Source organism: Stigmatopora argus, chromosome 2 (genome assembly GCF_051989625.1).
Source record: "Stigmatopora argus isolate UIUO_Sarg chromosome 2, RoL_Sarg_1.0, whole genome shotgun sequence".
NCBI classification, from domain to species: domain Eukaryota; kingdom Metazoa; phylum Chordata; class Actinopteri; order Syngnathiformes; family Syngnathidae; genus Stigmatopora; species Stigmatopora argus.
The window spans coordinates 22,716,464-22,727,382 of NC_135388.1; the positions used below are offsets into that span (position 1 = coordinate 22,716,464).

The window sequence follows — 10,919 nt, forward strand, 5'->3', positions numbered from 1 at the left end:
ATTCGGGAAATTTTGTTGTCACAGTAGCAAGAGGGTGAGGATGCAGTAATAGGAAAGGCATTTTAGACATACATAGATAGGTAATAAGTAAGTTAATAAATAAATACATGAATAAATAAATAAGCGTGTTGCTGAAATATATAAATATATATATATATATATATATATATATATATATATATATATATATATATATATATATATATATATATATATACATATTGTTAGACGTTAAGTTTACATTGTTAGACGAGATAAGACAGTTTTAGGCGTTGGAGTCAGATGCTAAAACGTAACATCTAACAATATACACATACGTGTACATACACATTTATACATACATACACATACATATATAAGCACATCTATACATACATACACAGATGTACAATAATAAATTATTTAAATAAAGCGGAGAGGAACTATTTTTACTTGAGGACAGTAACTATGTATTTACATTTAATTATAAATTATACAGTCATACCTGCCTGTACTTACGAATGCCTCTAGGTACAAAAATTTCAGGTTCTAAAAGCTTTTTATATACAGATGAGTGCCTCGAGATACAAAAAAGATCCAAGTTACGAAATCGCCCAAAAAGTAAATGCATTTTCTTATCCAGTATTTTATTTTGAAAATATTGTCGCAGATGCATTGATTCTCACTTTAGAACCTCGCTACACTCTACTGCGCTCTCATTGGCTGTCTCACAACAACCACTATCCATGTTTCAAGATTCTACAAACCTGTCAACCTCGGCTAAATGTACCCCTTATTAATGATTGCAATTCCCCATATTATGTGATAAAAACTGTACAAGTGGACGGCTTTCTGGCACGGAGAGGTCAAAGGGGAATGCACGTGCGCATATCATGTCCTGTCCACCTTAAAAAAACATAGAAATGCAATGCCGCACATATTTACACACACAGGTCACACGTAAAAGTCTAAATTTCACTACAAAGTGGACGGCTTAATGATGCGACCGGGTCAAAGGGGAATGCATGTGCGCATATCATCCCCTGTCCACCTCGGCTAAAGGCTCCCCTTATTAATGATTGCAATTCCCCTTATTAAGAGATAAGGACCGTACAAATGCCACGTGGCAGATATTTTCACACACACACAGGGCACACGTAAAAGTCTAAAATGTACTACAAAGTGGACGGCTTTCTGGCGCCATCGGGTCATAGGGAAATGCATGTGCGCATATCATGCTTCAACACGGATATATTTTGTATGCTTGTTATTCATTTTAAGACATTAATAAATCATTTTATTTCATTTTTGTGTGGTTCTCACATCTTTCATAAAAAAATGGGACACTATGACCAATTTTAAAGGGTTAAGTTGGTAGTAGTGTGAGGACCGTGGAACGAATTAGAGAATTTACATATAAAGTACTCCTCTACCTACGAAATTATCAAGTTACGAAAAAAGTTCCAGAACCAATTAATTTCGTAAGTAGAGGTATGACCAATGTTCCCTCTAAGCTGCGCGCGTGCGCAATTGCGCACTAGTCTCGTCTTCTCTGCGCACAGCAAATCATATGGAGCGCACAAAATAAAATCCCCATTTTTTATTTATTTTTTATTTTTTTTAGCTGTGAGGCCGACGCGCGAACCACTCATCGCCGGGCCGCCCCATTCATAGATATTAATCATTACATTTTATTATTACTAAATAATTTATGTGTAGTAGACATGCACCTGCTTATGGCAGGTGTGATACTGGTGTGTGCCCATAGCGAGCAATGATGATGTTGCTCACACTCAGTGTGCTCAGGGAGGTTGTCTTTCTGCCCAGACAAACAAAAAAATAGAGGGAACATTGGCTACGACTGTATTTAGATATTAATATATTACAGTAATCCCATGTATATTGCGGCTTCAACCTTTCACTACAACCCGGATTTTTTTTCAGGGGGAATTTTTTTTTTTTTTTGGTAAGTTCATAAAAATGTGAAAATCCACACTGAAACTCGCAAGCGCAAGCCACTCCCCTGTCCTCCGCTTGCTACTAGGACTCAGCACTGAAATTATATATATATATATATATATATATATATATATATATATATATATATATATATATATATGTATATATATATATATATATATATATGTGGGTGTGTGTATATATATGTATGTATATATTATTTTTTTAAATATATATGTATATATATATATTTTTTTTTAAATAGGGGTGACCCTACTTCATGGCCATGTCTGGTCTACATTAACCGCGATAATCGAGGGATTACTGTATAGTCTTTTCATATGCCTTTAACTGTGACATTTAATACACTTCTTGATAATTGTACTTGTCTAATATCACGGCCATAGCTGATCTACAATATCCACGAAAAACGAGGGATTAGTGTAACTAGCACCCACATGTTTCAATTGGTCATACATGAATTCCATTTCTGTGCTCTTTGACTGTTCAGACTACAAAAGAGCCACCCATTAACAATCTGGATAGCATAAAATTTGCACATTGGCTGCCAGTCTGAACAAGGTCTTAGCATGTGGCTGCTTATTCACACCAAGAATCATTTGTGTTTTTTGGATTGTGAGAGAACTCTTTTCTTCGCATCTCATAGAAAGTCATAGTCATTGCAGAAGATTCGTGTTTTGAGGCAAAAATCCTCACCTCTAGTCTTCATAGCCTCTACAATGTTCTCTTTCTGCAGATAAGTTGGCATTTGTAGGCTTCAAAGGCACGTTCCACCCTGACTGGATTCGATTGGAAGTGGACCCAGACAGAGCAAAGATTCACCAAGTCCTACCTATCCCCGTGGTTCACAAGATGAAGCTCTGAATGACAGTGAGAACAGGGAGTACAACAAGGAGGCTATGTGGCTGCAATATGATGACCCACACTCATTTATAGACCATACATCATACACTGACTGCAGATTTGTTGCAAGCAAGTGGTGTGTTCTTGTAGAATTGTGTATTGGGTGTTGAGAAAGAGAAGCATTGTCCACAATAAATCTAAGACAACCTCATTAGTGGACATCTTAAAAACGACCATATAATGACCGCTGCTGCTTTTGAAATGTGGCTGACTCCTTATACATTGGGCAGTTTTGTGACTGCACTCATGCATTATCACAAGCACGTCATATCATTTGGCTTGCGAGAGGACCACATATGGTTGTTAAAGTGCGGAAGTGTGTAAAATGCACAGCTCACTTGAAAGCTTGTCCAACTTCTAGTTTATTTTTGTCAAACAACATATTAAAAAGAACCACAAACATATCTATGGTATTACATTATGCACATGTAATTCCTCATTTAAAATCTATAATCTGCTGGGTTTGCTTCTTAGTCGCTGGCGTTTCTTGATTGCAAATTTTCAGTGGATTTTTACATTGTTAGTCAGATGGCTCCGCAGCCTGGAAAGCAAAACTGTTTTTCTTAATCACTTCTTTAATTGAGCACTTCAATTCCAAGAAAAATTGACACAAGTGATACAAGCGGGAAAAAAAGAGGGATTAATATAAATATAGCTCTTTCTGTAACAAGTTGTATTTAGGACATTGAAACATCCATTTACATGAAGCAAATTGAATATGCAACATCTACATCGCGATGGAAATGATATAATGGGTTTTTGTTAAACTACGGTGAAAAATTTTCATGTTATTGTTCCTTGGTAGCATCCAACACATGGATGTTTATCTTGTGCTTATGATACATCTCTGCCATTTTAATGTTAATCAGCATAAATGGAGTTTTCCTAGGTGTAAATTTTCTCCTTCTAAAGTCACACAGAAACATTACCAATTTGAACCTCTCCCGTTGCCGAAATAGCTGGTCTTTTTTCGAAGGGTGTAGGAATTATTTAGTGATTTGTTTGTTTAATGCGTTTTTAAAAATCTACAGAACTTATTTATTGTACAGACGCTACCATCTCGAATTTGGAAGGTACATCTAATAGTGCACCATCTTCCAACCTCCATCAAACCTATGAATTGTCCACTGTCAAGAAAACAAAATGGTTATATATGTGATTTGAGCTTGTAAACTTTTTACAGAAATAAATAATGATTAACAGATTTTTGACTGCTGTTTGATTGTCATCAGTTTTTAGAACAAAGCCAGTATACCTAGTTGGAGAACTGAAATTAAAATTCACTGTTTAGTTGTTTTTACAGATAGTTTTAACTTTTATTATTCTGTATATGTTCTTACACTTTAAAAAATATGCAATCCCCCAAAAACCCTACACTCAGACACTATTTACCCAGGGCGGTTAGTGTCTCATAAAAAAACTTCCTAATCTAAATACAGCTGTACCTTTACTTAAAAAAATAATTGGTTTCAGAAGTGGTTTCTTAACTTCAATTGTTCGCACTGTGGGATGTTCTTTTCTTTGTTCTGAAAGATCTGTTGAAACAAGTTTTAATATAAAATATAGGCAAGACATTATTGAAGCTTCCATGACGTTAACCATGGCGTTAACCTAAACCTTTGCTGAGGTAAAAGATTCTCAGAATATAACACCTTTCTTTCAACTGAAGGAACAAGATGTCTAGACAGGCCTAGAATGATCAAATTAGTAAAAGCTTCACAACTGCCAGAACACAGCTAAATTGTTTATACAACAAACACCCAGAGCTACCTACTGTTTTTCACAGCTTCTGCCCAAAAACAATGATCAAATTACTGATGATAACAAATAACAAATGGCTATTAATTTAGCATAAAAAATATAAATGTATACCAATTTGGAAGATAAACGAATGCATGTATTTATGCAAGAAAATACTTTTCTTATTAGGCCATTAAAATAAATGAGAAATCTCGACATATGAGTGCCCCAACATACGAGCAATTTGAGATACGAGTAAAATTTTCAGCAAATATTTATGTTGAGATACGAAAACAATTGTTATACGAGCAGACAGCAGACGCGAGAGGCTGCTCATAAGAACACCATGGGCACTGTCTCTCTCCCCGCAACTCCCTCGTGTAATGTCTCTCTGGTCGCAACTCGGCCGAGCGTTGCATTTTTTCAGTGTTTTTTTTCTGTTATTCAGCGCGAATGGCGTATATACTACTTCTCGTTGGCAAGGGGTCGTGCGTTATCCTATTGTGAGGACATTTGTGTGGATCATTTTCGGAATATTTTGAAGGGAGTACAAAAGCAAACAGCCCTCGATAGGTTGCATCTGAAAGTCTCGGTGGAGGTGGGGCAAATAGAGCCAACCCGGGAGAAGATAGGTATCAAAATTTAAAACAAAATTAGAATTAAGTTTAGTGTAAGGTTAGATTAAATTTATTTTTGAGTGTGTCTGCATCGTAATCCAAGTTCATTTAAATTTGTTTATGTTATGTTACCTCTCTCTCTGTGCGTCTCTCTCCCCTCCGCGAAATCCATCTAATTATAGTATACTATTAAACACATTTCAGTACTATTAAACAAGTAGTTATTTCTTATTTTGTTAATAGATGGAGAATTAGAAGAAATAAAAATGTTTTTCCAATCCAATATCCCGTTTTTGGTGTTTTTTCAGAGGGTTCGAAAAAATTAATTTGTTTTTAGTTCATTTCTATGGGAAACTTTCGTTTGAGTTACGAGAAAATCGACATATGAGCTCAGTCCCAGAACGCATTAAGCTCGTATCTCGAGGTACCACTGTATAGTCACCAATTTCGTCATACGCAGTTTCTGGGTGTGATGACAAGAAGGCTTTTTTGTTGTTGATGACGACGACAGGGCCTATGTCCGATTATTATTATTATAGTCAACCACCAATTGTGCAAGTTATACTACTTGAAAAGATTAGAGAGGCCTGTAATTGTCAACATGGGTAAACCTCAACCATGAGACAGAATGTGGACAAAAAACCAGAAAATCACATTGTTTGATTTTCAAAGAATTTATTTGCAAATCATGGTGGAAAATAAGTATTTGGTCATTACCAAAAGTTCTTCTCAATACTTTGTTATGTACCCTTTGTTGGCAATAACGGAGCCCAAACGTCTTCTGTAACTCTTCACACGCTTTTCACACACTGTTGCTGGTATTTTGGCCCATTCCTCCATGCAGATCTCCTCTAGAGCAGTGATGTTTTGGGGTTGTTGTTGGGCAACACAGACTTTCAACTCCCTCCACAGATTTTCTATGGGGTTCAGATCTGGGGACTGGCTAGGCCACACCAGGACCTTGAAATGCTTCTTACGAAGCCACTCCTTTTTTGCCCTGGCTGTGTGTTTGGGATCATTGTCATGCTGAAAGACCCAGCCACGTCTCATCTTCAATGTCCTTGCTGATGGAACGAGATTTTCACTCAAAATCTCTCGATACATTGCCCCATTCATTCTTTCCTTTACACAGATCAGTCATCCTGGTCCCTTTGCAGAAAAACAGCCCTAAAGCATGATGTTTCCACCCCCATGGTTCACCATGGGTATGGTGTTCTCTCGGATGCAATTCAGTATTCTTTCTCCTCCAAACACAAGAACCTGCGTTTCTACCATAAAGTTCTATTTTGTTTTCATCTGACCATAACACATTCTCCCAGTCCTCTTCTGGATCATCCAAATGGTCTCTAGCGAACTGCAGACGGGCCTGGATGTGTAAAGGCTTCAGCACGGGGACACGTCTGGCAGTGCAGGATTTGAGTCCCTGGCAGCGCATTGTGTTACTGATAGTAGACTTTGTTAGTGTGGTCCAAGCTCTCTGTAGGTCATTCACTAGGTCACCCCGTGTGGTTGTGGGATTTTTGCTCACCGTTCTTGTTATCATTTTGACGCCACGGGGTGAGATCTTGCATGGAGCCCCAGATCGCGTGTGCGGTCGATTGGTCGCCGGTCTTTTGGTCACCGGTCTTTTGGTCGCGGTCTTTAGGTCGCCCGGAAGTTTGGTCGTCGTCTTTTGGGTCGCCGGTCTTTTTTGTCGCCGGTCTTTTGGTCGCCTGATCGCCGGTGCCATCTACTGTCAATTTATTAAATAGCAGATGGTGTTTTTATTGAAGCAGTCCAATGAACCTTCATTCTCTCTGGGAGAACTTGCAATGTTGAAATACTTTAGATTAGATGGTCATTTTTTATCAAACAAATAAAAGTATTAGTATACTTTTAGTTAGACAGTATTTAGATCGTTTCAACAGTATCAAACAAAAGTATTAGTATACTTTTAGTTAGACCGTATTTAGATCGTTTCAACAGTATCAAACAAAAGTATTAGTATACTTTTAGTTAGACCGTATTTAGATCGTTTCAACAGTATTTAGACTCTAAATACTGTTGAAAAGATTTAAATACTGTTGAAACGATCTAAATATCTAATATCAAAATATCAATAAGAGCACTCATTTAACACATCGGCTGCTGCCATTGACTGTCATAGGCGTCCAATGAACCTTCATTCTCTCTGGGAGAAATAAGAGCACTCATTTAACACATCAGCTGCTGCCATCGACTGTCATTTTAGCTCCAGTATTTGTATTTCATCACTAAGTGCTGATTTTACCGCATTTTAGTGCATTTTTGGCACTTTTGCGAATGGTCGCATATCGTCGCATTTGGTCGCGTCGACTTTTATCGCTGTCTTTCCCCCGGGAAAATCACCCCAGAGCCCGATAGTCATGTCTGATAAGCTCCGGTATTTGTATTTCATCAATAAGTGCGTATTTTACCCCGTTTTAGTGAAATGTAGACCCTTTCGCAAATGGTCGTCGCATTTGGTCGCGCCGAGGTTTATAGCCCTTTCCCCCGGGAAAATCACCCCCAATTAATGTCTGAAAAGCTCCAGTATTTGTATTTAATCATTAAATGCTGTTTTTAAAATTATTACTCCGCTTTTGGAACACTTTTCTGGGCATTCTTAACCATTTTTCTACCTTAAGAGAGATTCTCCCATTCATTCTCCCAGAGAGAATGAAGGTTCATGGGACGCCTATGACAGTCGATGGCAGCAGCCGATGTGTTAAATGAGTGCTCTTATTGATATTTTGATATTAGATATTTAGATCGTTTCAACAGTATTTAGATCGTTTCAACAGTATTTAGATCGTTTCAACAGTATTAGATCGTTTCAACAGTATTTAGATCGTATCAACAGTATTTAGATCGTTTCAACAGTATTTAGATCGTTTCAACAGTATTTAGAGTCTAAATACTGTTGAAACGATCTAAATACTGTCTAACTAAAAGTATACAATACTGTTATTTGTTTGATAAAAATGACCCTCTAATCTAAAGTATTTCAACATTGCAAGTTCTCCCAGAGAGAATGAAGGTTCATTGGACTGCTTCAATAAAAACACAATCTGCTATTTAATAAATTGACAGTAGATGGCAGCAGCCGATCAGGCGACCAAAAGACCGGCGACAAAAAAGACCGGCAGCCCAAAAGACGACGACCAAACTTCCGGGCGATCTAAAGACCGCGACCAAAAGACCGGTGACCAAAAGACCGGCGACCAATCGACCGTGTACCCCAGATCGAGGAAGATTATCAGTGGTCTTGAATGTCTTCCATTTTCTAATAATTGCTCCCACAGTTGATTTCTTTACACCAAGCATTTTTTTTTACCTCTTGCAGATTCAGTCTTCCCAGCCTGGTGCAGGTCTACAATTTTGTCTCTGGTGCTCTTCGACAGCTCTTTGGTCTTGGCCATAGTGGAGTTTGGAGTGTGAGAGACTGAGGTTGTGGACAGATGTTTTTTTATACCGATAACGAGTTAAAATAGAAGCTATTAATACAGGTAACGCGAGGAGACGTTGTTAGACCTCGTTAGAAGTTAGACCTTTTTGACAGCCAGAAATTTTGCTTGTTTGTAGGTGACCAAATACTTAATCAGTCTGATTCACAGACTGATGTTAATGTTTTGCCCATGAATACTTATTAAATAATTCCAAATTGTCTGTCAGCTTCCTTTCATTGGATAGTGTAGATAAAAAGGATTTTTGGTGAGTAAAATATGACTATATTCCTAAATAATATTTCAATTGTATGAGATTATTATTTATACTTTTTATGTATCACAACTGTCGCTGCAGTAGAGGTTTTATAGCCATGAAATAGTTTTTGAGGGTTGGATTGATTCAGACATAGCTGGCGTCGGTAGGAAATTCACGGCCCGCCACTGGTAAAAACCGATTGGATTGGATTGGATAACTTTATTCATCCCGTATTCTGGAAATTTCATTGTGACAGTAGTAAGAGGGTGAGAATGCAGATACAAGAAAGGCATAGTTACACATAGTTACAAGTTAGACAATACAGTCACAAAGGCCGCAGAACAACAAAGCAAGTACAAAGAAATCAAAGCAAAATGGGATCATTAAGAATCACCAAATCAAATCATTAAGACAGAAAAGCAGCAAAAACACAAAACGAGCAAGAGTGGACGGAGCTACCGCAACCGGCTGCCACTTGAACGGCGCCATCTTGGTTGCGGTAGCAAAAATGGATACAGACTCAAAAAAAAGACATTCTAGAGTTGGATAAAACTGGAACCACACACAGGAAGTCTTCCACAAGATGGGGAACTTCTGCAGACTGTGACCGAGGTAGAGAATATGCAGAGTCACTCTTCCAAGCTTATCCGCACAGTTCCTCAGTAGTCTGGAGCTGAAGAATCAACAGTAGCAGAGTAGAACCCCTCAACTCTGTTAAGGTAAGCGCCGACAGCTTTTCCATCTTATCCCATGATGGAATGGTTGGTCTGAAGCGTCGCTTCTTCTCCCGGCACTTTTGTCCAGCTCCGAATTTCCAGCGGCATTGAGGTGTTGCTCCTTCTGCTATGTATTGTAACAGCTAGTCCCACGTGTATGACAGCATAGGCATAGCTGAATGGTTCCAAAAAAGTAGCTGAAAGAAGCCAGGCTAACAGAACAAAGAAAGTTGTAAAAAAATTAAAGTAAAACGTATAAAGTACAAAGTAAAGTAAAAAGGAATGTATTAAGAAATATTAAAATGTAATTAAAAAAAGATAGAAAGGCTGTAAAACACGAAAAACAAATAAGAGTGGACAGAGCTACTGCCACTGGGGGCCACGTGACGGCGCCATCTTGGAAAAAAAAATGAGGACCAAAGCATCAGGAAGCCTTGGGGAGCAATTCCCAGACCAAGTTCCCAGGAATCCATGGCATTCTGGCCCCTCTTTGTTTAGTTTAACCAAGGTTTTCAGGAGCAAAGCTTTACTTCGTTGCAAGCAAGTATGATAATAAGAATAATAATAAACTAAGGGTGAGCAAAGCACTCTTTAATAGCAAGGCCAAGCGTATTCTTTGTTGGAAGAAAATGTATAATATGAAATAAAAACCCTGACATTTCCCCTGATTATTATATTTTTGTACATATAATTTCCTTAATAAAACTTCCTAGCGGCTTTATTTTATTAATTCATTTTTTATGACAAACATAAATAGACTTGGGGGAAATTTGTGATCTTGCTCTTTACCCAAATTCACATTACTTTCATGTCAGGTCCGAAAAATGAAGAACAAAATCTAAATACAAATTAATAGTTTGCCCACCCCTGCTGTAATGGATGTATATAGTTTATCCTATCCACATTTTTATTTGGAGTAACCCAAAGAAAAATAGACTCCCAATCAGCTGCAATTATGTTAGCCAACTTACACTCCTTTGGTATGCCTCTGGGATGCCAATTGCATCAATGTAAATCGGATAGCCATCCCTCCATGAGGCTCAACGCCGTCGGGAGAGGCCAGCCACTGCACCAAAATTCTGAGCTGCCAATTTTATCTCCTTGACTGTAGATGGAAAAACAGATACTGGTAATAGCAGTGAAACCAAGGCACAAGGTCCTGTTGCATTTTGACAGGAATCATATAATTTATTTGGACCACACCACCATAGGTCACAACTTGGAATCAGTGGGTGCCCCATGTCTCACCTATCGACCCCAGATTCATACCCTGCCCTGTAAG

The 10,919-nt window shown here is 38.0% G+C and overlaps 1 protein-coding gene across 1 annotated transcript in view; it reads left to right on the forward strand.

Moving 5' to 3' along the window:
* The window catches only part of cemip (cell migration inducing hyaluronidase 1), a 166,355-nt gene extending 162,289 nt beyond the window's left edge, over positions 1 to 4,066 (forward strand). Inside the window, exon 30 of the mRNA XM_077591982.1 lies at positions 2,696 to 4,066. Coding sequence (XP_077448108.1) covers positions 2,696 to 2,823 — 128 coding nt within the window. The 3' untranslated portion in view covers positions 2,824 to 4,066. The remainder of the gene's footprint in view (positions 1 to 2,695) is intronic.
* Positions 4,067 to 10,919: the final 6,853 nt, after the last annotated feature.